General features: G+C 38.1%; 1 protein-coding gene across 1 annotated transcript in view; it reads left to right on the top strand.

Annotated features, from left to right (window-relative positions):
• BPTF (bromodomain PHD finger transcription factor) overlaps positions 1-27,344 on the top strand; it is a 194,740-nt gene that overhangs the window by 151,140 nt on the left and 16,256 nt on the right. The window contains 15 exon segments of the mRNA XM_044003306.1: positions 1,562-1,774; positions 3,613-3,664; positions 3,667-3,723; positions 3,726-3,840; positions 3,973-4,101; positions 4,278-4,533; positions 4,535-4,576; positions 4,578-4,697; positions 4,700-4,737; positions 4,739-4,895; positions 4,897-4,965; positions 12,983-13,076; positions 13,529-13,719; positions 13,721-13,744; positions 23,091-23,434. Of these exon segments, the coding sequence (XP_043859241.1) occupies positions 1,562-1,774; positions 3,613-3,664; positions 3,667-3,723; positions 3,726-3,840; positions 3,973-4,101; positions 4,278-4,533; positions 4,535-4,576; positions 4,578-4,697; positions 4,700-4,737; positions 4,739-4,895; positions 4,897-4,965; positions 12,983-13,076; positions 13,529-13,719; positions 13,721-13,744; positions 23,091-23,434 (1,901 nt within the window).

A 27,344-nucleotide genomic window follows, 5' to 3' on the forward strand; every position in this document is an offset into this window, starting at 1 on the left:
ACAAAATGCAGGTAAAGAATATTAAATCCAGCCTTTTTGAATAGGATAGTTTCTATTTTATCTCTCTTCTTTTCTAGAAGTAGATACAGAGAAACATAGAAATGGGAATGTGGAAAAATACCAAAGATGGAAATAATCAATGTTGGAGGGCTGTGAAAAGACAGGCACACTGCTATCCAATTGGTATAGCTGTGAATTGGTCCAACCAGTCTGGCAAGCAATTTGGAATTTTGCTTTGAAAGAAAAGTTACCAATTTTTTTTTTTAATTAAAAAAGAAGAAAGAAAGAAAGAAAAGTTACAAAATGTCCCCTATCTTTTTACCTAGAGATCTCACAGCATAAATCCCAAGGAGGTGCAGAGATAGAAATGAAAAGTCGCATATGCACCCACATATTCATAGTATCCTTTTCTGTGATAGTAAAGAACTAAGAAAGAAGCTGTTCGATGAATTATTTCCAGAGCAAAAGGTTAGCAAACTAAGGTATGTGTATGTAGCATCAAAGCAGATGGAAGTTGTTATGGTTGGACAGGCTGAATGGGAGATGAAGCATACTCTAATCTGGTCTGAGGTCCATAAGTTTACACTCATTGCAGAGATTTGAGCCTAGAGTAGGAATTCTGGAAGATCCACTCCCCTGTAACCATTGCTGGTTCAGATGGTTCAGTATCAGGACAGTATGAGTTGGCAGGGCATATGGTAAAAGGCTTAAGTGCATGGCCTAATGGCATATGAAATTTCAGTTACATTTGATATATTGATTAGTTTTATGGAATTGCTCTTTTTTCTTATTTGTTACAAGGGCATGGTTAGCTGGGGAGGGGAGAATGTGAAGGGGGAATATAAAATAAACAAGGTCAGTGAAAAGTGTTTGTTTTTTTAAGAATAAGAAATGGGGGGGGCGGGGTAACTAGGTGGCACAGTGGATAGAGCACTGCCCTGAATTCAGGAGTACGTGAGTTCAAATCCGGCCTCAGACACTTGACACTTACTAGCTGTGTGACCCTGGGCAAGTCACTTAAACCTCATTTCCCCGCCCAAAAAAAAGGAAAAAAAAGAATAAGAAATGGGGCCGCTAGGTGGCGCAGTGGATTAAAGCACCGGATTCAGGGAGCACCTGAGTTCAAATTTGACCTCAGACACTTACTGGTCTGTGTGACCCTGAGCAAGTCACTTAACTCTCATTGCCCTGCAAAAAAATAAGGAAGAAGAAATGGGGGCCTAGGATACCATAAGAGAGTTAGATTGCAATTTGTTTGAATTGACTTAATAGTACCTGTGGAGATGTCTCTTTACTCCTAGATATATAGACACTAGCTGGATGTAGTATTGGTGGACAGAGAGTCTTTAAATAGATTAGGTTGTTAAGTGGAACATTGGCATTAGAGAAATCAGTGTCACTATTTGCATAACTTGATGAATAATATGTTAGTCTTATTTGAACGTTGAAATGACTATATAATAATCTAATTTGTCATACTGTCTCTCAACAACAACAGAATGCTCAGAATGTATTTCTAGCATCCTTAATGATTTGTTGTTTTTACAGGTCAAACTCACAGGTAGTAACCCAAATCATCAGGGGGCAGCCTGTTTCTACTGCAGTATCTAGTCCTAATGCCAGCATCTTCAAGCTCTGGACAAAAGGTTGTAACAACAGGAGCACCTGTGCCACATATACAGCCCCACATCCTCCACCCCACAGCCTCCTCGGCCCCCAGCAAGGACAAGTGAAACTTACAATGGCTCAACTCACTCAGTTAACACAAGGCCAGGTAAAATAATGTGAACTACTTTTTAACATCTTTAAATATTATTTCTCTAGAGAATACCATCAGGTCCAGCACATGTCTCTTGGCTCCAGCTTTTATTGCACCATACCACCCTTCTCTATAAGCTGAGGTTTCATTTGTAGATGAGGGGAAAATAAATAGGGTTTGCCTTGTCAGCCTCACAGGGCTGGGGGGGGGGGGGGGAGCAAGCAGGTGGAATGGATATTGTGGACTTTGAAGTAGTATAGAATTGCATTACATGTAGTAGTAGTGGTGGTGGTGGTGGGTAGTTGTAGCAGCAGCAATAGTATAACACACTATAACAATTAAAATGATGACTATAAAAAGTCTTTTCCTACTCCCACAACTCCTTCATTCCTGTAGTTCTAGAATAGAAATAATAAAATAGAGTTGTTTGCCTCTTCAGATAATTATTTGAAAGCTACCAAATTTTGTCATAAGGATAGACTTGTCTTGCGTGTGTTTTAAGCATTCCAAAATTTATGTATTTTAGCTAAATTTTATTGATCTTTCATCACTTTATCTAATGATTGAAGAGATATTTATTGAACAGCACTATGTGTAATAAAACAAAAGTCTCTGCCTTCAATGATCTTACATTTTTTTGGTGGGGGAAACAACACCTAGAAAGGAGTGGTGGCTAAGGATGGGAGTGCTGGTCCAGGACCTCTCAGAGGGAAGAGTGCTGTCTCTCTGCTCCCCAAGGTTGGGATCATAGAGTGAGCTTTCATCAATTAAGAAGGTAAAGGCCCAGGATGGAAGTTTTGGTACCAGTAGCCATATTACATGACAGAAGATGGTTGACTTGAAGCATCTCATGATGTTTGTGGGATTGTTAAAAGCAGATTTGCTGAAATGTATTGCATAATATCATGAACAACTCTTCCTTGATAATCCTGGGTCATCATAAGCATTGTACTGTGCTGAAATAATGATGTGCTATTGAGGTGCATAGGACTGGGCTGTTTGTCCCTACATTAAATGTTCCCAAAGCTGCTGTGATTTTTTTTTCCTTATGTCTACTTTTTATAGTTTTTCTGCTTCCCTTGCTGTCACAACTATCACTTTCTGCTGCTATCAGAATATCAGCTTTTCACACTCCCCCTTCCCACCCCACCCCCACTTTGTACTTTATAATTTATTATAGTCGTTGTAAACTTATAAAAAATTGCGTGTAAAATACCTCTGAATTGGTTCCAAATGAGAACTTGGTTGGCTCTCCTGCAAGTAAAATCTGTGCACACTCTAGTGCATATATTTAATCATCTATATTGTATAGGGGCTTTTCCTGCTTATTTTTAATTTTTCTGCTATAGAAAAATGAGGTGAAATTGTAGGAATCGCTGAATTATAGGATAAATAGATGGTTATATACAAAGTTATTTAGTCCATATTCCTTGATATACAGTCATCATTGAATAGTTCCTGGAACTAGATATATTTACCTTTTGTGGAACTCTCATGTCTATAATCTGAGCCATATGATTATATAGATATATAAAAATACCTATTTCTCTCTTAGCTTGAGCTCTTCCAGTATGAACTCTCTTTCTCTTAATAGATAGATCTCTGTGTAGAGATATCTATATCTATCTGTCTATCTATCTAGGCTATCTATCTATGGAAGTGTGAGGGGTAGTTTTTAAGCATTTTGTGTTCATTCCTGTGTTCCTCTTAAAGTTCCCAACCAACACCCACAGTATATACCCATGTAACCTCAATTTATATTTCTGATTACAAATAATACCATTAACCAAATGATCAGCATGTAAGCCTATTCTTTGAGCAATATGCATTTATATGGAGTGCTTTTTTCATAGGGTGGCAGTCAGGGGTTGACTGTTGTAATTCAAGGACAATGGCAAACTACTGGACACTGCAGCTGATCCCTCAAGGGGGGGGGGGTAAAACAGTAATTCCAGGGCCAGGCCAACATTAATGCAAGCGGCAATGCCAAATGGAACCATTCAGCGGTTTCTTTTCACTCCTTTGCCTACGACAGCAACAGCGGCCAGCACTACGACAACAGTTTCCCAACTCGACATCAGGTAGGGTTTAGGCTTATCTGAAATAGTTATGATTGCTATCTGCTCATCTAACAAGCTAAGTAAAAATGGTAGCTCTTAGCAACCAAAACAGTGAGTTCTCTAGAGTTAATATCTGTTGGCTATATGGTCTAGAATAATGGGAATGTTTGGTCTTGTATTTTTCACTGCTACAAGTGAGCAGAAACAAACCACACAGTCAGCTCAGAACCAGGCTCAAGCCGGGTCCCAGCCCTCGCCACCAGCTCAGCACCCCAACTCAAAGTCAGCCACAAGTCCCACCTCAGACTGTTCAACCTTCAGCTCAGCCCCAAACCCCAACTCAGACTCAGGCCCCAGTCCCCCAACCAAGCTCAACCCCTACCACAAGCCCAGCCTGAGGCTCAGGACTCACTCTGAAGTCCCACCCCAAGCGACAGCTTCATCCCCCATCACTTCTGAATCACAACCTGTCCCCAACATTCAAATAAAACTCCAGTCACGATACAATGTCAGTCTCAAAGCCAGGTCCAAGGGCCAGTTCCTGTTCGAGTCCAAAGCCCACCACAAACTCGAGTGCTTCCACAGCTTCATCCAATGGACCCACTGTATGTCAAGCCCCAGTGCAAAACAACAGCCTCACAGCCAGTTCAAATTCAACCACATACATCGGTTCAGATTCAGTCCCAAGTACAGCAGCCATCACAGCCCCAGCTTTCAATCTTCCATACAAACTCTCCCAGCAACACAAACTTTGAATTCAAGGTACTGTAACCCTCCCCTCATCCCGTCCTCAGCTACAAATCCAACAGCCACAGACACAAGTCATTACTGTGCCTCAGCTACAACAACAAGTCCAGGTTCTCTCTCAAATTCAGTCCACATGGTTGTGGCTCAGATACAGGCTCAGCAGGGTGTTGTTCTGGGCAATCAAACTTCAGTTACCTATTCAGATTCAGCAAACCAGCCCGGTGCAGGCTCACCAGATCCAGAATGTGGTCACCGTGCAAGCAGCCAGGTAACAAGAACAATTGCAAAGAGTTCAACAACTCAGGGAACAACAGCAAAAGAAGAAGCAAGCAGCAGATAGAAATTAAACGTGAACATACCCTCCAAGCTTCTAATCAAAGTGAAATTATCCATAAACAGGTAGAGTCACAAGGGTTTACTTGTTTTTTATTTGTGCCTCCAGGCCTTTTTTTTTTTTTTTTGGTGGGGCAATGAGAGTTAAGTGACTTGCCCAGGGTCACACAGCTAGTAAGTATCAGTGTCTGAGGCCGGACTGAAACTCAGGTCTCCCTGAATTCAGGCTGGTGCTTTGTCCACTCAGCCACCTATCTGCCCCCTTATTTTGTATTTTTAAAGAGATAGTACTTATGAATTATAGTTCTGTAATATTTTATTCATGAGATTAAATGTGTCCGATTTATTTGGCGTCAACTTTCCTATAAACTTTTTTTTGGCGGGGCAGTGGGGGTTAAGTGACTTGCCTAGGGTCACACAGCTAGTAAGTGTTAAATGTCTGAGGTCAGATTTGAACTCAGGTCCTCCTGACTCCAGGGCCGGTGCTCTATCCACTGCGCCACCTAGCTTCCCCTCTCCTATAAACATTTGAAAAAAAGATACTTTTAACCTTTGTGAGGAGCTGAGTTGCCTAAAAGAAGTGAACAGATTCTTTTACTGTTTGCAACCATGTCTAGGCATTCAGTGTTATTGGGAAATCACTTCTTCCTTTTTAAGAGAACAAAAAGATTGGATAATTAAAAAGATTTGCACAAAATTTGCAACTTTTAGTCGGTTTTGTATTAGTAAAGAACTTTAAAGTTGAGTTTATTTAAGAGATATAATAATAATAATAATAGCATTTAGGTAGCGCTTCATGGTTTTAAAGGTTTTTTACAAATTTATTTTATTCTCACAACAACCTGAAGAAGTAAAGTTGCAGAGAAGTTGTCAGCCTTTTATTAATAGAAGGAGTATTCTTTATCCAGGAGTCCAGTCTATGTACCTTTCTCTATAAAATATAATAAGGTAACTGGAACCAGGAGAAAGTGTCCTAGCAGCTGAGGAGAATCAGGTAAGGCTTGGTATGGATAGGTGATGCTTGGAAGGAGTTCAGTTTTAAAGGAAACAAGGGGTTTCAAGAAATGAAGGTGGGAAGGCAGAGAGGGGACATGGGGAACAGCTAGCACAGAGATGGAGGTTGCTGGAGCATTGTGTTTGAGGATCCATAAAGAAAGGCAGTGATGAACAGATTGGTGGAGTGAAGAAGGGTGAGGACCAGAAGAGAAATGCGAGATTTAGAGTTTAGGTGAGCAGAAGGGTGGAGGTACCCTTGACAGAAGTAAGTAAGGCATTAAAGGGGTGGATTTTGGAGAACAGATAATGAATACTGTGCAGAGGCATTAGGACATGTTGTGTCAAGCTTAGGAGAGAGACTAGGACTGGATATATTAGATCTAGGTGGTCATCTTCTAGTGTTGATAATTAACCCTTAGGAGTTGATGAAGTCACCAAGTGAGTGTAGGAGAGAAAAGAGAATCAGGCCCAAGACAAAGCTTTGGGGTACATGAGTGGCGTGAGATTGGATGATCTAATCAGCAAAAAGAGAAGGAACAATCTTACAGGTAAAAGAACCAAGAAAGAGCAAAAAGTATCCCAGAGGAGCATGTTCCTAACATCTAGACAACGAGAAGGATAAGAACTGAGAAAAGATCATCTGGCTTAGCATTTAAGACATTATACTTGGGAGAGAGAAATTTCAGTTGAGTGATGAGGTCAGAAGATTAAGAAAGGAAGGGAGTAGAAAATAGAAATGACTTTTTCTAGGAGGAAAGACATAAAACATTAGCTTGTGGGAATGATAGGATAAAATAATGGTTAGGATTGGGGAGACTTGAAGATGTGTGTAGACAGTAAGGAGAGAATCAACAGTTTGAAGACGGGAAGGGGATTGGGGGGCAATCTCCTAGAAAAGTTGGGGTAGGATCAAGAATACATGTAGAGGAGTTGGCCTTGGTAAAGAAAAATTCACCTGTTCATCAGAGGATGACGAGCAGGTGAAGGCCTCATGTAGAAAGGAAGAGAGAATGGGGGTTAATGTCAAAGGATTTTGAGGTATAGGAATAGGGAAAAAGAGGAAACAAAACAAATGGATTCTTTTCTGATTAATAGTATAAGGTATAAGTCCTCAGATTAGAGGCAAAGGTGGAGGCATTGCATGGGAGGCTTGCAATGAGAGCTCATGATCTGTGGGGAGTGTGATAGAGATCAGTGGGGAGGGGATTTTTTAAATTTTTTTTTAATGATGAATATCCTGGTTGAGAGTAGATAATATAAAACTGTAGCAGACCAGATCATCTTAGTTGTATCATTTCCTCCAAGCTTCATTCATACACATCTAGAAGCAAAGAAGAGAGATTGGTGCTGGGTATAATTCGATTAAGCTTTAGCAAGGCATGAGCAAGGATAAGGGGGCAGGGAATTTGAGAGTAGAGGACAATGTCAAGTAAAACTGGTTTAATTCTCCAATTAAAATAGGGAATAAAATTAGACCAAGAGGTATGGTGATCTGGGAGAGTGCTGAGGCATAGAAGGGAGGGAGAAGACTGATTTTAGGACATCAATAGGCATAGAGATGGAATGGTAGCATTATGGTCATCTAAAGGATTTGGGGAGGTTTTGTTTCTAGAAATGGATCCCTTTTTGGGTGATGATAAGATCAAGGATGTGACCACCCCTACTATACCAGCAGAGGTGGAATAGAGGAGTAGGTTGTAGGAGTTGAGGACACTGAAGAATTGGAAGATTAATGGTGTTTGGGGGGGAAAAATCAGCAATATGTTGAAGTCCCTTAATTACAAAAACAGGAGTTGAAGTGGAAAAGAAGGGGGTACTGAATTCCTTAAGAAAGGTGGGAGAGAACTGCCACCCAGACCTTTATTGGGTAAGTCATTCTGAAAGCGAGGTGGTTGAGTGACAGCACAAAGGTCAATTCTGGAAGTAGCAGTGGAAGGACAAATATTCCTACTCTCCTTCTAGGACATGGGGGAATAGGGGGAGAGGTATGAAAGAAGATGCCGGCAAATGCTATAGAAGGTAGCCAAACCTTGTGTTCTATCTCTAGGAAGCCAAGTCTCTGTGAATATTAAAGATAAAAATTAGGGTACAATGAAGGGGGCATGCAGAACTAGAGTCGGACTTGGAGGAGAGGGGTGAGAGTTGTGTGTATGAATAGACCACATTCCATAGGAGAATAAAGGATATAAATTTCATAGTTTTCTTTATTATAAATCCTGAGTTTCCTAGGCAAGAATTTCTGGTCAGTTTTCCTTTACATAAAGCTGGAGAGTGTATTCATTCTTCTTTTTCCTAGTAATATCATAGCTATATCCTATGGACTGCTTTAAAAAAAAAATTGAGGGGGCAGCTAGGTGGTACAGTGGATAAAGCACTGGCCCTGGGTTCAGGAATACCAGAGTTCAAATCCAGCCTCAGACACTTTACACTTACTAGCTGTGTGACCCTGGGCAAGTCACTTAACCTCCATTGCCCTGGCCCCCCCCCCCCAAAATGATGCTTATCTGTCCTTATTTCTTAGGCTGCTTTATTTTATCAATTTATTGATTCTTTGGCTCATACAACATATCCTGGTTACACAAGAATGTTTGGAATAATGTTTATAATGCCAAAGTTTTAGAATGTTTCACTTAGAGCGATGGATAGAGACAGGGACTTATGATTTCATCATATAGGGAACTTCTAAGGAATGATCAGCACCTCCTCTTCAACTTTTGTATTAGACTAAAAAGTTGAGTGACTTACCCCTGGGTCATAGAAAAATTATATGACAGAGGTAGGACTAAAACCCAGGTCCTCCTGACTTCAGGGCTGCTCTCCATATATCACACATCTAGTAGGGAGGCTTACCCCACAAGATCAAAGATCTTTCTGAATTAGAAGAATTTTGGTAATCTTAATCCCTTGCCATGTTCTTCCTTAGGCATATTGTTTTTTGCTTAGCATCTCTTATCAGAAGGCCCTAATTTATGTCAGTGAACAGCTAATCAGTCTTTTTACTTTTAGAAATACAGGTTTATTTTTTGTTCTGTTTTCAATTACAGTATATTTATTTCCTTGGAGGGGTGGGAGGGAAGAATACAGAACTCTTGTAACAAATATACATTGTCACCGAAAAGGGGGAATTTTTTTCCCCCATCTTATGCAGCATTCTATTCAATGCATGAGATTTCGGTTTAGCCATAAAGATCTTTGCTGCCTTCTTTTGATCACTGAATGATCATAAGTCACTAAAAGACTTAGAACTCTTCAAGTCCAACCCCCTTCCTTTATAATTTACCTCCAAGATTTCACTACCTTAAGATTCCATTAAAACATATTTCTAGATAATTCATTCCTTTGATTTTGTACATTGAGTGGCACATCAATCATTCTGGAGTGTGGACTCCAGTTTTTTCTTTTGCCTTCTTGGCCTAATTTTCAATTATCAATAAGCATTTATTAAATACCTTTTATATACTCCAGTGCTGGGGATTACAATGCAAAAAGGAAATGGTTCCTGCCTTCAAGGAGCTTGCATTCTATTAGGGCAATATAATACACACAAAACTACATCTAAAATAGAGACAGGTAAGTTTGGGGACAAGACACTATCAGGATGATCCGGAAGGGCCTCATGTAAAAAAGCGGGTACACAAGTTGAGGGAAGGAAACCAGGAATTCTAAGAGGATAGTTTGTGCAAAGAAACCAAAGGAGATATGGTAAGCAAGCAAATATGACTAGAAGGGAGTTTGTGAAGGGAAGACTGGAAGGGTAGTTTGTGTCATGGAAGATAGGAGGCCAGGCTGTAAGAAATTTGTCTTCAGTCCTAGAAATAATAAGAAGTCATCAGTCCCCTCTGCTTGAGGAATATCACATTAGCAGCCCTGTGGAGGGTAGTTTGGAGAAGGGAGAGACTTGAAGCAGAAAGAGCAATTATTATTGCAGTAGTCTAAGCAAGAAATGGGTGAGTACCTGAACTAGACTGGTGGCTGTATTATTAGAAGAAAGGAGGCAGAGGGGAGAGGTTTCATAGAAGTAGAATCAATAAAACTTGGCAACTGTTTAGATATTTTGGCTTGACTCATCAAAAATAACCTTGCAGACCTGAGCAGGAGGGTAGTGTTCTCAACAGGAATAGAAAAGTTTATAAGGGAATGAGTTTGGGAAAAGATAACAAGGTCTACTCTGAGCAATGGGAAAAGCGATGGAGACAGGAAAAGAAGTCATAGAAATAGACTTCTTCCCTAAAACAGATAGGTGAGGGACTATAATCGTGTTCATGTCTGTAGTTTAAAACCTTTAATGCGATTGTTTTCCTTTGGTTTTTGCTTTTAAAGAGTAACATTAAATGAATCTGGAAAAGAATAATTGAGCCAATTTTTGTCAATAAACCACCATTTGTAAAAGTGGATGGCACAGAAGAGTTTATCAGTCTTTTGAAACTACTTAAGACATAGATAACCTCATCTCCCATAAATAGACAAGTTTGGAGTAGTATGAATCAGGCTGAATGCTGTGTGTAAAGATGCATGTAATTCTTTACATTTATCTAAGTAAAGATCATACTCCAAAAATGGAGGAAACATGTAGTTATAGTGGTATTCTGAAAAAATAATGTCATCAAAATTAACATGTTTTTAAAATCTCTGTTGGAGGGCAGCTAGGTGGTGCAGTGGATAAGCACTGCCCTGGATTTCAGGGGACCTGAGTTTCAAATTCCGGCCTCAGACACTTGATACTTACTAGCTGTGTGACCCTGGGCAAGTCACTTAACACTCATTGCCCACAAAAAATAAATAAATAAAATAAAATCCTTTATTTGGGGAAATAGGCAGCATGGTTCATTGGGAACAGCCAGATTTGTAGTTGTGAAAACTGGATTCACATCCCACCTCTACCACCTGATGCTGTAACGGCCAAAAGCAAATCACTTAATGTTTTCAACCTCAGTGTTTCTTATTGCTCAGTGTATCAGGGATCTGTTGTTTCTTAGATTGTTTTAGTAGACAAGTTTTCAAGTTGCCTGATCTCAGAAAAGTTCCATGATTTGCCCACAACCACATAGCTCGTGTTAGAGGTCAGATTCGAACACAGGTATTCCATACCCAAGACCAACATCCTATGCCACGCTGCCTCTCATCGGTTAAATAGGGATAATAGTGCTTGTACTACCTACCTCACAGGGTTGTGTGTGAAGGGAAAATAATAATAGTTTTTCAGGAAATTTGTTTCTGCCTTACAAAAATGCAAAGTATCATAAGTTAAAGGAAAACATGGGAATGTGGGGGAAATTTAGAATAGCAGACATATAGAAGGGTAGAGCATTTTGTGGCTGAGCAGGCTAAACATATGGGTCATTCTCAGTCATCCCTCTTCCACCCCCACACCCCCCAAACACACACACCTGTTTTCTCATTCCTCACTTAAGGCAGTCACATGATTAGTGTAAAATTTGAAAAACCCTTTGAGTTTAGAAGGATTCACCAGCACCACTTGCCTCTTTTCTAATACTTTCTTCTGGTGAGCTTTTGGGAGCCCTATTGGCCCACACCAAACCCAGAGTCCTTTATTCCTCAAGCACAGTTAGAGCCCAAGAAGCACAGTACAGACTCTTGGGGGTGGGGCACCCCCGGAATGCCCTCTGCATGACCCCAATGGGTCCTGAGTCAGACTTAGACACCTAAGGGGAAGAAGAGAGAAATGATGGGCTTTGCAGTGAGATCTCTCTTTCTGAGTGATTAGACAGGCAAGGGAACACCTTCAGGTATTAGCTGGAACTTGGGTCTGGAAGGATTTGCCTCCTTACTTTCCAGTCCCAGTAGCAGACATAGTAACCCAGTCTCCTGCAGCCCTCAAAGAATCTCCCTGGGGATGAATCATTGAGGCTTAGCTGGGTCTGGTACTAAGAGTACAGTTACCAGCTTCATTCAAAGTAGATTTGATGGGGCAGCTAGGTAGCCAGTGGATACAGCAATGGCCCTGGATTCGGGAGTACCTGAGTTCAAATCCGGCCCTCAGACACTTGACACTTACTAGCTGTGTGACCCTGGGCAAGTCACTTAACCTCCATTCTCCTGCCAAAAAAAAAAAAGAACAAAGTAGGATTTGAAATGATAGGGAGTTGAAGGAAGGATCTTAAGAATAAGGCCATCTGGGGGCAGCTAGGTGGCACAGTGGATAAAGCACTGGCCCTGGATTCAGGAGGACCTGAGTTCAAATCCTGCTCAGACACTTGACACTACTACCTGTGTGACCCTGGCAAGTCATTTAACCCTCATTGCCCTGCCAAAAAAAAAAGAATAGGCCATCAAGTCCAGTCCTCTCATTTTACAGACACAGAGAAGGGACGTACTTTCCCAGAGTTACACATGTACTAAGTGTCTGAAGCAAGATTAGAACCCAGGTCTTCTTTACTCCAAGTCCAGTGCCTAATCTACAGTACTACATTGCTTCTCACTTTGACTCTGGTACAAAGTACAGCCTATATCTGAACAAATCAAATATGTAATGTTTTCATTGTATTTTTGTGAATTTATTCCTAAATTTTTCAGACATTTGAGGGGGAAGCAGGGTGGTATTTACTTGCTTAAATTAATTTGATGTAGTTAGATCTTTTTGAATGTGAAAAACATTTTCTCTTATTACAAAGGCACATGTTAACTGCAAAATTTACTGTAACCATTTTTTATGAAAATGGAGAGTGGGTCTCCAAAAGGAGTAAGTACCAAGATCAAATTGTCTGCAATTTAATTTTTGAGTTTTATTAATTAGGAAAATTTTAACCTTTATTCATGTGAGAAAAGGCTGAAATTTTAAAAATTAATGTTTAAGGGGGCAGCTAGGTGGTACAGTGGATATAAAGCACCAGCTCTGGACTCAGGAGGACCTGAGTTCAAATGTGACCTCAGACACTTGACACCTACTGGCTGTGTGACCTGGGCAAGTCAACTTAATCCTCATTGCCCTCCCCTCAAAAATTAATGTTTAAATAAAATATACTTATACAGAACTCGATGCTTTTTAAAAGAACCTCTTCTATGTGCTTCAACTTTCTAGTGCTAGTATTAATTATGTAATATTTCGTTAAATTTTCCTGTCTTCAAGGTGGTGATGAAACATAATGCTGTGATAGAACACTTAAAACAAAAAAAGACTATGACTCCAGCTGAAAGAGAAGAAAATCAGAGGTAGGAAAAATGTTTTTAAATATTATTAAAAGGTTACTCTGCAAAGTATTCATCTTTCTTCCCTTTTGACTAGCACACCAGAACACATTTTGATTGTTGCATACCTTTCATATATTTTCTGTTTGGACTAAAATTCATTCCATTCTTCTTGGTATGGTTTTGTGAATTTTTTTTTTTACTATAAACTAATAAACTATTGTTGCCCCTGCTAGTTGGCAAAGGTATTGCATGTCAAGATAATAAAAATAGATGACTGGATAATTGGAGATCATATAAACTTTGCTATATTGAAGTACTATTGTAGACATGTTAAAATATTTCCAGACAATTTTTAATAGATAATGTTGTCTGTAACCACCTAAAAAAGTCATTGGTGCCTGAAGTACTTGGGGCATTTTTACTGTAGTAGACCGTCGGTTCAGCATTATATACCTTGTATATTTTTTCTTAGAATGATAGTCTGGTAACCAGGTGATGAAGTTTATTTTGGATAAGATAGATAAAGAAGAAAAACAGGCAGCTAAGAAACGAAAACGGGAAGAGAGTGTGGAACAGAAGCGTAGCAAGCAAAATGCTACCAAGCTATCAGCTCTGCTCTTCAAGCATAAAGAACAACTCAAAGCTGAAATATTGAAAAAGAGAGCACTACTAGACAAAGGATCTTCAAATAGAAGTGCAGGTAGGAAAGAGATTTCATTCATTTTCTTTTATGTCAGCTATCTGTCCATCTTGTAAACTATTACCTTGAATTTTTAGTTAAGACTTAATTTGTTTCCTTAAATATTTAAGTCTGTAAGGAGTATAATTATAAAATAATTTTGCTTTTAACTAACATAACAGAACTTATACATTCCATTGACTTTCAGCCATCTTACTTCAAAATTATCTTGTTTATTATATTGAAACCAGAAGTTTATTCTTTTAGTGGTCAAAACATTCTGAATTCTTTTGGGAGCCTTTTACACATTCTTTTGAATATCCTTATGGGTGACAAATCTTGCTCTTTGACAGTGGATTTAATTTTTTTAAATAGACAAAAGCTGTTTGAAAAGAAATCAAGGGCAACTGGGTGGCGCAGTGGATAAAACACTGGCCCTGGATTCAGGAGTTCCTGAGTTCAAAATCTGATCTCAGACACTTCACACTTACTAGCTATGTAACCCTGGCAAGTCACTTAACCCTCATTGCCCTGCCCCCCCCCCCCCCCCCCCAAAATAGCTCATGGAAAAGAAATCAAAATTAGATTGGCTATCAAATTAGCATTAAATGTCCAAAACAAGCCATGATAATAATAATAAGTTGGCTTTTCTTACACCTTTACTGTATCGATTTTGAGGGCATTCCCAAAGTGTTTTAAGCAGTGGCAGTGTCATTGGAATAAGTGTATATCCTGTCAAGGTAACTATTTGAGGAACAACATTCACTTAATTGTATATATGGTGGTATGTTCAAAATATCAACAGCTTATATACATCATGACAATTGAACTGGTTCTATAGAACTTCCTGCCTTTGGGATATTAGCCTAATGTTGCCACAAACATGAAGAACAATTATTTTCTATCTTCACTGTCATTTAAACATTATACCTTCCAAGTACATATGACCTTTTTTTTTTTTTTCCCTTTGGTTTATGGGGGGAAATTCAGACTGAAGTCTTCTGAACTTAAAAACAACTCCTAAATGGCTAATTACATTGGGTTACTACTATCATTCACTTTATGCTTCCTAGGCTCAGGAAGAAAAGAAATAGGATTGTTTGCCTTGCATTTTAAATGCTTACACATCTACAGTTCCTAGATTTTTATCTTTGTTGTGATAATTCTAAGAGCTTTTCCATTAGTGAATTTTTCTTCTTAAAAGGTTGAGGTGAAAATTTACAGGATAAAAGTTGCCACTTTTTAAGTCTGTATGTTGTAACCTCCAAAATATTCTTGGCTTCTGTAGGTCTAGGGGCAAACAATTTAGAATAAAGTTAATTGACACTGCTACTTTGAACTTGAATGAATCTTTCCTCTTATTAGGTCAGCAAATATTAAGAGCCTATTGTATAAGAAGGATGAGGAAAACAAAAATGAACAACCTCCTGGGCCCTACCTTCAAGAAGCTTACAGTCTAATGGGAGGGATGACATGTACATAAATATGATTCAAAATAGAATGTGATGACAAAGGAGATGTGTAAACAAAGTACTATAAGAAATTAGAAAAGAAAGATCAATTTCACCTGGGAGAATGAGCAGAGGCTTCATGGCAGAAGTGTTACATAAGCAGGGCCTTGAAGGAAGAAAAAAGATTCAAATAGGTAAAGATAAGGAGGAAATGCATTGTAAGCATAAAGGGATATCCTGCATAAATATGTACAGTGTAAGAAGAAATTCAGGGATCAGCTAGTAATATATACTGGAAATTAGAATATATGAGAGAGAGTCTGGAAAGATAGGTCAGAACAAACTACATAGACCTTAGATAAGCAGTTTGTATTTGATCCCAGGGATGCTTTAGGAGTTTGAACAAAGAATTGGCATCATACATTAGGGAGATTATTTTGACAGTTGTATGACAGATGCCATAAATCATTAAAAAGTCTAAAAGCGGGGGCAGCTAGGTGGCACAGTGGATAAAAGCACCAGCCCTGGATTCAGGAAGACCTAAGTTCAAATCTGGCCTCAGACGCTTGACACTTACTAGCTGTGTGACCTTGGGCAAGTCACTTAACCCTCATTGCCCTGTGCCCCCCCCCCCCAAAAAAAAAGACTAAAAGCAAAGAGACCAGGTAGATGGCTACTACAATAGTCCATGCAAGACGTGATGTACTAGGATGGTAGCAAAAAAAAAAAAATTTGATACAAGAGATACTGTGGAGATAGAATCACTAGTACTTTGTAATGTGAGGAATGAGGAGAAAGAAAATTCGAAGATGACTCTGGGCTTTCATGTCTAGATGATTGTCATAATGGAGCCTGCGGGGCAGCTAGGTGGCGCAGTGGATAGAGCACCCGCCCTGGAGTCAGGAGGACCTGAGTTCAAATCCAGCCTCAGACACTTAACACTTACTAGCTGTGTGACCCTGGGCAAAGTCACTTAACCCCAATTGCCTCACTAAAAAAAAAAACAAAAAAAAAACCATAATGGAGCCTGCAATAGAAATGGGGGGATTTAGAAACAAGACAAGTTTTAAAGGGTATGATAATGAATTCCTCTTTTGAACATTTTGAATTTCAAGTGTAGATGGAACACGCAGTAGAGATTTCTAGCAGATAGTTTACAAAACTCAGGGGAAAGAATAATGCTGGAAATAGACATCAGAGACTCATTTGTATAGAGATGATCACTGAACCCATAGGAGCTAAAAAGATCACCCAGGGAAAAGGGAAGAAGACCACAACTGTGGGGACACCCACACTTACTAGATAGAAAGAGAAAGTTGAAGCAGCTGTCAGTCAGCAAACATTTATAGTATATGCTAGGCACTCTGGCCGGGGAGATACAAAGAAAGGCAAAAGTCAGACCCTTCTCTCATGGACCTCAAAGTCTAATGGGGAAAATAACATGAAAACCACTATATAAAAACAAGCTATAGACAGGATAAATTGGAGCTCATCAACAGAGGGGAGGGCACTAGCATTAAGGGGGATCAGGAAAGACTTCTTGCATAAGGGTAAGACTTTAGCTGGCACTTGAAGAAAGCCAGGAGGTGGAGATGAGGAAGGGGAGAGAGAGAGAGAGAGAGAGAATTCCAGGCATAGGAGACAGCCAGTGAAAGAGCCCAGAAGTGGGAAATGTAGAGTATTGTGCAAGGAACAGCAAGGAGACCCAGTGTCAAAGGGTGAATACAGTATAAAAGGGAAGAGGATTTATGTAAGGCTTTGATTTTAACTAATTTGAAAGTTTTACATTTGATGTTGAAGGTAATAATGAGTCACTGGAGTTTTTTTGAGCAAGATACCCATCTTCCATTGTCAGACATGCTCTACTTTGACAGCTAATTAAAGGATAGTGTATAGTGAGGAAAGACTTGAGGCAGGCAGAACTATTTCAGTACCATACTATGCTGTTGCAGTAGTCCAGGTGTGAAGTGACGAGGGCCCGTACCAGGGTGCTGGCAGTGTCATAGAAGAGAAAGGGGTGTATGTGAGAGATGTTACAAAGGTAAAAGTAACAAGCCTTAGCAACAGATTGGATAGTGGGGGGAGAGGGGGATGAGAGATGAGTCAAGGATGTCACCTGACACAACACAGTTGGCCCATAAACACCCTCAAAGTCACTAAGGCAAAAGAATGTCCCTCTTGCTTTCAACACACCTACCAGCAAAGAGACAGCAAAAAGGAAAGGTAGATGAAAGAGATGGTTATTCTGTCAACCCTCTATATTAAATATTTAGGAATGATAATAATAGCTAGTGTTTATGTAGTGCTTTTTTGAAGGTTTGCCAAGCACTTTACAAATACCTAATTTTATTATTTATTTGTTGGGGTGATGAGAATTTTTATTTATACTTTAGGGTTCCAATTTTTATCCCCCCTTCCCTCTCCCCTCCCTGAGGCGGGAAGCAATCAGATATACGTTGTGCATGTATGGTTATGTAAAACATGACCATATTAGTCATTTTGTACAGGAAAAAATGAAAATGAAAAATAGCAAGCTTCAGTCTGTGTTTGATTAATATCAGTTTTTTCTTTGGAGGTGGATAGTATGTTTCATCAATAGTCGTTTGGGATTGTCTTGGATCATTGTATTGTTGAGAATAATTGTCTTTTTTTTAAATTTGTAATAAAGCATTTTTTTTTCCCATTACATGTAAAGATAGTTCTCAACTTTTGTTTATACAAGCTTTCCAATTTCAGATTTTTCTCCCTCCCTCCCCCCTCCCTTAGACAGCAGGTAATCTGATACAGGTTTTATTTATATATATATATATATATATATATATATAAAATAACATCAAACCTATTTCTGCATTAGTCATGTTATAAGAGAAAAATCAGAGCAATGGCAAAAAACCTCAAAATAGAAAAACAACAGCACCAAAGACAAAAGAAATAGTATGGTTCATTCAGCATCTATACTCCACAGTTCTTTTTTTTTTTTTTCCTGGATTTGGAGATCCTCTTCTATCATGAGTTCCCTGGAACTCTTATGTGCCATTGCATTGGTGAGAAGAATATAGTCCATCACAGTAGATCAACATACAATGTTGATGATACTGTGTACAATGTTCTTCCGGTTCTGCTCATCTTACTCATCATCATCTCACGCAAGACCCTCCAGATTTCTCTGAACTCCTCCTGCTCATCGTTTCTTACAGCCCACAATAGTATTCCATTACATTCATATACCACAACTTGTCCAGCCATTCCCCAGTTGATGGGCATCCCCTCAACTTCCAGTTCCTTGCCACCACATAAAGAGCAGCTATAAATATTTTTGTACATGTGGGTCCCTCTCCCCTTTCCTTGATCTCTTTGAAAAAAGACCCAAAAGTGGTATTGCTGGGTCAAAGGGTATGCACAGCTTTGTAGCCCTTTGGGCATAATTCCAAATTGCTCTCCAGAATGTTTGGATCAGTTCACAGCTCCACCAACAATGCATTAGTGTTCCAGTTTTTCCACAGCTTCTCCAACATTTATTATTTTCCTTTTTTGTAATTTTAGCCAATCTGATAGGTGTCAGGTGGTACCTCAGAGTTGTTTTAATTTGCATCTCTCTAATCATTAGAGATTTAGAGCATTTTTTCATATAGGGATAGCTTTGTTTTTTCATCAGAAAACTAACTGTTCATATCCTTTGACCATTTCTCAATTGGTGAATGACTAGTATTCTTATAAATTTGATTTAGTTCCCTATATATTTTAGAAATGAGGCCTTTATCAGAAGTACTGGCCATAAAAATTGTTTCCCAGCTTTCTGACTCGTCACCTTCTAATTTTGGATGCATTGCTTCTGTTTGTACAAAAATTTTTTAATTTGATATAATCAAAATCATCCATTTTGCATTTTATAATATTCTCTATCTCTTGTTTGGTCATAAACTATTTTCCTTTCCAAAGATCTGAAAGGTAGACTATTCCTTTCTCTCCTAATTTACCTATGGTATCACCTCTTATGTCTAAATCATGTATCCATTTTGACCTTATTTTAGTATAAGGTGTAAGATATTGGTCTGTGCCTAATTTCTGCCATACTATCTTCCAGTTTTCCCAGCAGTTTTTGTCAAATACTGAGTTCCTATCAAACACTACATTACTAGTGTCATTTAGTACTGTGTTTCCTGTGCCTAGCCTATTCCTTTGATCTACCACTCTATTTCTTAGGCAGTACCAGATAGTTTTGATGACTGCCGCTTTATAGTAAAGCTCCAGGTTTGGTACCGCTAACCCACCTTCCTGTGAATTTTTTTTCATTATTTCCCTGAATATTCTTGATTTTTTGTTTTTCCAGATGAATTTTGTTATTATTTTTTCTAGCTCTATAAAATAATTTTTAGGTAGTCTGATTGGTATGGCACTGAATAAGTAAATTAATTTAGGTAGTATTGTCATTTTTACTATATTAGCTTTGCCTATCCATGAGCAATTGATATCTTCCCAATTATTCAGATCTGATTTGATTTGTGTGAAGAGTGTTTGGTAGTTGTGTTCATAGAGTTCCTGGGTTTGTCTTGGCAAGTAGACTCCCAAGTATTTTATAGAGAATAGTTAAGTCTTTCACAGTTCTTCATCAAACAACATTGCTGCCTCTGTGCGGTGTTCTCTTGGTTCTGCTCACTTCATTATACATCAATTCATACAAGTCTTTCCAGGTCTTTCTGAAATCATCCTACTTGTCATTTCTTAGAGCACAATAATATTCCATCACCATCAGATACTGCAGCCTGTTTAGCCATTCCCCAATTGATGGGCATTTCTTTGACTTCCAATTCTTAGCCACCACAAAAAAGAACTTCTATAAATATTTTTGTACAAATAGGTCCTTTTTTCTTTTTGGGATGTCTTTGGGAAATAAACCTAGCAGTGGTATTGCTGGATCAAAGGGTATGTACGGTTCTATAGCCCTTTGGGCATAGATCCAAATTACTCTCCAGAATGGTTGGATCTTTTCACAACTCCACCAGCAGTAGATTAACATCCCAGTTTTCCCACATCCCCTCCAACATCCCAATATTTTCCATTTTTGTTGTAACAAATACCTAATTTTAATCTCCCAACAGTGATGAGAGGTAGGTTCTATTATCCCCATTTAATGGATCAGAAAATCCAGGATGATAATAAAGGTTAATTAATTTGCTCTGGATCACAAAGCTGTTAAAAAGCTGAAGCCAGATTTTAATTCAGGCTTCCTGACTCCAGGTCCAGCATTCTATCAACTGTGCCATCAGGTGCTGGTAGTAGCTACCATATCATTCCAAATTTTGACCTCCTACAAATTAAATCACATTCCTTTTATGAGATTGTTAAAAGCAAAAATATGTATTTATAGATGTACTTATTTCAGTACCTGAAGGTTCTGTAATTTTTATTATTGGATCTTCCATCCATCAACAGAGATCACAGCTTTTCTGTAACTTAGGTTGGTCTTTGAGAATCGCTGTGGCCAAAAAAAAAAAATCTTCACTCTGTAGCCATGCTGGTCCTCATCCATGCAGACCCTCACCAGGCCCATACTTTTGAAGGCTTTAAAGCTTTGGTAAAACCTATGAAAACTTGTGTTATGTTGGCATAAGCTTTGCTATCCCTGGGGTCATCTCCCCAAAACAGTAGGGCACAGAGTAAGATTTTTAGTGGAGGATATATAAACTATACTAAAAGTAATGCTGGGGCAGCTAGGTGGCGCAGTGGATAGAGCACCAGCCCTGGATTCAGGAGGACCTGAGTTCAAATCCGGCCTCAGACACTTAACACTTACTAGCTGTGTGACCCTGGGCAAGTCACTTAACCCCAATTGCCTCACCAAAAAAAAAAAAAAGTAATGCTGATGTAGGGGACATTCTCATCAAGCTACATTAGAGGAAAAATTCTGACCTACAAACATTCTTGACTATCCTAAAACCATTTTTTTCCGTTGATGTTACCATCCCTCAAGCTATCATTCATTCTATGTCTTTCATCACTGTCATTGCTAAATGTCTAGAAAGAGTACACACTTCCTTGCTACCCACTTATTTAGCTCCCTCTACTGTGGATTCCATCCCTGCTTCTCTAAGGAAACCTTCTCTTTCCAAAATTGCTTTTTAGTTTGTAACGCTGATGGCCTTTTCTGAATTCTTTTCCTTCTTGACCTTTGAGCTGTACCTGGCATTATTCACCACTCCCTTCTGGATACTGTCCTCTCCCTTATCACTCCCTTGCACTGCTCTTTCCCAGATTTCCTCCTGCCTATCTGACCAGTCCTCAGTCTTCTTTGCTTTCTTAGTTTTCTCCTTCTACCCTTCAAATTGATTGAGAAAAAAAATAAGGCATCAGTTCAAACTTTGCTAGATTGGTTATTTTACAAAAGATAGGTGCTATCAAAATAATTTCCCTAAATTCAGAGAAGACCAGCAAAATTTTGTTTGAATATTTTAGTTAATAAATAAGTGTCAGGGGCAGCTAGGTGGTGCAGTGGATAGAGCACTGGCCCTGGAGTCAGGAGGACCTGAGTTCAAATCCGGCCTCAGACACTTGACACTTACTAGCTGTGTGGCCCTGGGCAAGTCAATTAACCCCAATTGCCTCACCAAAATAAAATAAAATAAGTAAGTAAGTAAATAAAGAGTGGCAGCATGAAGTAATAGAGAGAGCCAGCTTTAGATTGACAAAGACCTAGGTTCAAGGCCTGCCTCTGGCTAGGAAACCATGAACAAATGATTTAACCTTTCAGTACACCTAAGCAGTTGGCTAAAACTCTTAAATTACCAACAAGTTACTAATCTACATAGGTAGAAAGAACAACCACCCTGAAAAAATCATAGGTCCTGACCAAAGGAACAAAGTTAATAGTGGTCCTAGGATGCTTATTTATTTTGGATGCGTCAAATTTATAATACATTTGACTTGTTTTGCTCATACTGTTGATGTACTTTATTATGCCTTGAAGCCACTTATAGGATCAATATCTGTAGTATTTATGTCCATTTTATTAAGATTTGGAGTAATTAGGTACATTTAATTATAAAAGTTTATTATAAACAAGCAAAAAAGTTAATTATATATTGACTTCTATGATGTTGCTAGACATATTCTTTTATTTGATACTATGTCCTAGGCTAGAAATGAAACCTTCGTTTATAATCTTGTTCCTCTGGAATCCATTTAATGATAATCCTGGTTTGCAATCAATCAAGCATTTATTAAGTGCCTACTATTTGCCAGATATCATGCTGGTCACTGTGGATACTAAAACAAAAATGAACTAGTCCCTGTTCTTAAGGAGCTTACATTCTATTGGAAGAGACAAGATGTGCACATAGAGGGGTAGACCAAATAAATGCAAAGTAATTTTGTGAAAGAGGCAGCATCTGCTTGACAAGGTAGTTTTCAGGATTGCTTCCAAACAGAAAGTGGATTCTGCCCATATTTGCCTAAAGACCATGTCAGTAGAGAAAACACTACCAAGGTACATTGTCCTTTTTCCTGAGCCATAAATAACTCATGTTTATAAGGCTGGGTCCCCAACTAGCACAAATAATGAATGCCCTGAAGTAGTTGCTTGTATTTGAATTTAGACTATTTGAAGCTATAATTATGTAAAATATAGTCATTGATTCCAACCCAATGAAAATATGCCATTTGAATGAGAATAATGTGACTCGGGGGATTCAGCATTGTTATTTCATATCATTTTTCTCTTTCTAATGATTGCACATTCTTACCAGAGTATTAAATGGGCTTAAGTTGCAGCAAAGAGGGAGGATGTAAGAAAGGGACTTTTCTTCCTCCTGGGCTAAAACATTTGAACATTGGAATCAAAGGGGATTGCAGATGGAGTCTTCTCTGGACTTATTTCAATGATCCTAATAACCATTTTTGTTCTATTTCATTTCCTACAGGAAGAGCTAAAGAAAGACCTCAATAAAATTAGGAAAGAAAAGGAGAAAGCACAGGCTGCAGCGGCTGCAGCTATATCTGCAGTAGCAACCCCACCTCCACCACCACCTCCACCACCAACCCCACCACCTCCACCACCACCACCTCCACCACAGCATTCGGTCAATGTCACATCAACTCCGACATTGCCCATACCTGTATCTTCCCAGAAAAGAAAAAGAGATGAGGAGAAGGAGTCTTCAGCTTCCAAATCCAAGAAAAAGAAAATGATTTCCACTACCTCAAAGGAAACTAAGAAGGACACAAAGCTTTACTGTATCTGTAAAACGCCTTATGATGAGTCTAAGTGAGTAGGTCCAGTTCTTTGAATTCTCTTTTTTTTTTTTAAAGTATCTATTTAACTAGCTGTTAATTAGAGACCGGGGTAGTAGTATTAGTTTATATTTGAAAGCAGTTTAAAAGAGTGAAACTGTCGATGTGGTTTTTTAATCTGCTGATCAAAACCTTGTACAAAGAAAAAGCAAATTCAGGATTTTGTGTTATGATTCTTATTTTTATTAGCCTGTTTGTCTTTTCATTATATTCTACTGTCCATGCTCTTCTCTCATCCGTTTCTCCTTTGAAGTAAAATTTTAGTTCCAAAATTAATAGGTCCTTCTAGAGATCAATCTGAAATTGAGAGCATTATGTCTGTAATCTTTTCTTACATTTGAGATTAAAGTCCATTTTATTTACTGTCAGATTATAGTTGTTGAAAGTTGGTACTATTCTGTGAGGGAATGGTACTATTAATAATAATATTAGTAGCTTAATTTTGTTTTATTGTTATAAAATTCCTGTTTATCAAGTGCAGTTTGAAATTGTTCCTTTATATATTCCCAAGAATATGAAAGACTCCGGAATATTTCTCATTTCTAATTGGAAAAATGGTAATGAAGGTGGGGGGCTGGGTTGGTGGAGGGGAAAGGGACAGGTATAACTTGTGATTTGGGGTATATAATGAGTTTAGAGGAGGTCCTTCATACTTCATACAATGAATTGTCACTATTTTTTAAAGTATCTGGATTTTCTTCTTGAACTGCTAGTATGTAGACGAGAGGGTTTTTTGGTTGTAGTAATTTATTATGTCAAGCAAATCTGATAAAGCAAAAATTAATTAGCATACTCTCTTCAAATCTATTTAGTTATGCTGAGAAATTTTATCATTTTAAGTTTTAAGAACCAAGTTAATTAACATTGATAGTTTCTACTTTAGTAGACTTTCTGTACCTGAATAATTTCTAAACTTGTTTTGTCTGCATTATGTTTAAATGAAAAACAAAGCTGCTTTTGTAATGCTTCCTAATGATTTTACTTCAATAGGTATAAATTCTACATCACCGATACTTTTTTTTACTTCACTTTTCCTTCCCCCTGCCCTTCTTCCCAATAGAACAGGCCACAAATTCTTGTGAGCTAGGCATTAAACCCTTTCTGTTTAGGTGAGACTAGATAGGCATCTTCATTCTTTATTATCTTCATTCCTTTGATGTATGGTGTACAATGTGAAAAGTAAACCCCTATGAATTTGTCCCTTTGGTCTAGCATGGGTGTGCTTCACTTAAAGCAAATCCAGTCCATTAAAATGAAAATTTGATTTTTTTGGATACATTTATGATTTTCCTGTGTCAATACTTATTATATTCATGCACATTGGAACTCCTTCATACCTTTTCAGCCCATGCGGCTCTTATCTATATCTTCTGTAAAAATTCTGGTAAAGTCCATGAATAAAGATTTCTAAAATATAAAATGGAAGACTATTTGTACCTTTAGAAAGGTAAATGAAAAGCACTTTGTGCATTTTAAATACTTTATTTAGCACACAATTAAATTTTAAATTTCAGAATGCATTGCATAAGATGAGGTACGCATGAATGATGACTTCTTTAAAGTTATTTTGCATTTATTTTGTGTGGATACATCACATTTTTCTTTATCATTAAGATCATTGAATTATGCCATGTTCATTCATGCCACTTTTTAGTTAGAATGAGTTAGTTTGTTTATTTAATAAGGTTAACATCTGTTAGGTTTTACATTTTTGGTTATTGCTTTTGACAGAACGCTTCTTGGAGATTTTAATGAAAAATTCTACCAAAACTTTGCTTCCAACATAATTTTCTCAAAGTGCCAGGGAAGCAGCACATTTAGCGCCTGGAGATCCTGTATAGTAATTCCCTTAAGACTCTACATCTTTGTACAAATGAAAGAAAAGAGCAGTGCAAAGGAGAGATGAGAATTAGCCTTTATTTTTGTCTTCAGTTCATAAAGGCAGCTTATTTCAGACTTTGACACCTAGTTCCTTTCTTCTAGTTACATTGTCCAAGACAAATGGTACAATGTGCCCAAGAATACTAGTTACCTCATCTTGGCACTTTTCCATACAGTATTTATTCAGTCCTTACAACAGCCCTGTGAGATGGTCTACAGTAGAGATTATTATCCCCATTTTGCAGCTGAGGAAACTCAGTGACAAGTTTTAAGCAAGGTTTTCCCGACTCCCATCCAGGGTACAGTGCTCCTCACCATAATTATACTTAGCCCTTTGGCTGGGATTATTTTCTATACCCTGCCAGTTACCAATGTTAACCAATACATCACTTTATTAGGATCAGTGTATCAAAAAGTTATGGAGAGTGACCATTTGTTCATAAATATGTTCTGTACCTGTAACAAATATAAAATACCTTACAATAATAGATAAGTATTTTCATACCATGTCATGCAAATGCCACATCTGTTTTTAAATTGAATCTGTAACTTTGTTATATTATCTTCATTTTTGTTGCACATTGCCTGCATTTACATGCCACATATTATCTAAAAATGTTCTCCAAAGATGGTCCTTCTCTTTTAGTTTATTGTAAGGAGCCTGTGATTTTGACTAGATGAAACTCCTTTTGCATATTTAGAATATTTGGCAAAGTCACCTACCGTGTCTCCTTACCACTTTTCTCCATCCTATCATGTTTTGTCTGTATGTATCATACACACAGCTGGCTGGTTGACTGCCCTGCATGTTCTCTATAGTGGTATAACTTCTACATGGTGTTTGCGCTTTGCTCTATTTTTTAACTTAACTTTGAGATACATTTTCAAACCTATCTAAGAAATAGCCCTGACATTGTGATGGCTTCTGTGGCATAGGTTTGATAGATGTAAGTTTGATTCTTTGGCTTTGGGTTTTGTGCCTATTACAGTTTTATGCACATTCGTTAGTGGAGACATTATCATCAGTGTGTTGTTGTGTTTTTGTTTTTGTTTTCTCCAAAATTCTAGTACATTTTTTAAAGACCAACATTTTACTGAAAAGCATGCATTTGTTGAAATTGATATGAGTGACGACTTCCACATTAGATACAGGGTCAGATACTGTAGCTTTTTCTCCATGGGTAGAATGGTTGGATTCAGGAAGTTTGGTCTGACCTATTACAGAAAGCCATCAAGGAGAAAGTGCATCAGTAACAGGGAAGACAGGGATAAAAGTGCCATGCAGTTCAAAATGACAATTACATTGTCATTTTCATTGTGAATACTTTTAGGTTCTATATTGGCTGTGATCTTTGTACTAACTGGTATCATGGAGAATGTGTTGGCATCACAGAAAAGGAGGCTAAGAAAATGGATGTGTACATCTGTAATGATTGTAAACGGGCACAAGAGGGCAGCAGTGAGGAATTGTACTGTATCTGCAGAACACCTTATGATGAGTCACAGTGAGTTCTGATAAGAGCAATCTTATTTGATAATTTAGGAAGACAAACTGCTCTGACTGGTTATTTGTTTATTTTCCAATGTAAAAGAAGGATATTTTGCATATATTATTCGCCTTTTACAAGTTCCTTCCCAGTTTTTATTTTTTCCTCTTCCCTTCCCCCTCCCTTTTTAAAATTGATGTTGCCTTATAGTGAATGTTTGAGATGTATTGGGAATATGCAGCTTAAAAGGTAGATTTGATTTTTCTAAATATAAATTAACTAGATTTTAAAAGAATATCTAGTTTGGATTTTATTAGTGTTTGAAATGGTGTTTTACTTTAGATTAGAAAAATTAAAATTTGAGCATAGCCTTTGAGACTGTTATTAGACTATAGGCTTCTGACTGCCAGCTGGGTGGCCAGCAATAGCTTCCCATTTGATATCTTATTCATTGAGAGATTTGAGCTTTCTTTTGTACTTTGAGCTTTAAAATCGATTAAATTCAAATTTGTTTCT

This window comes from Dromiciops gliroides, chromosome 4, assembly GCF_019393635.1.
Source record: "Dromiciops gliroides isolate mDroGli1 chromosome 4, mDroGli1.pri, whole genome shotgun sequence".
Lineage (NCBI taxonomy): Eukaryota > Metazoa > Chordata > Mammalia > Microbiotheria > Microbiotheriidae > Dromiciops > Dromiciops gliroides.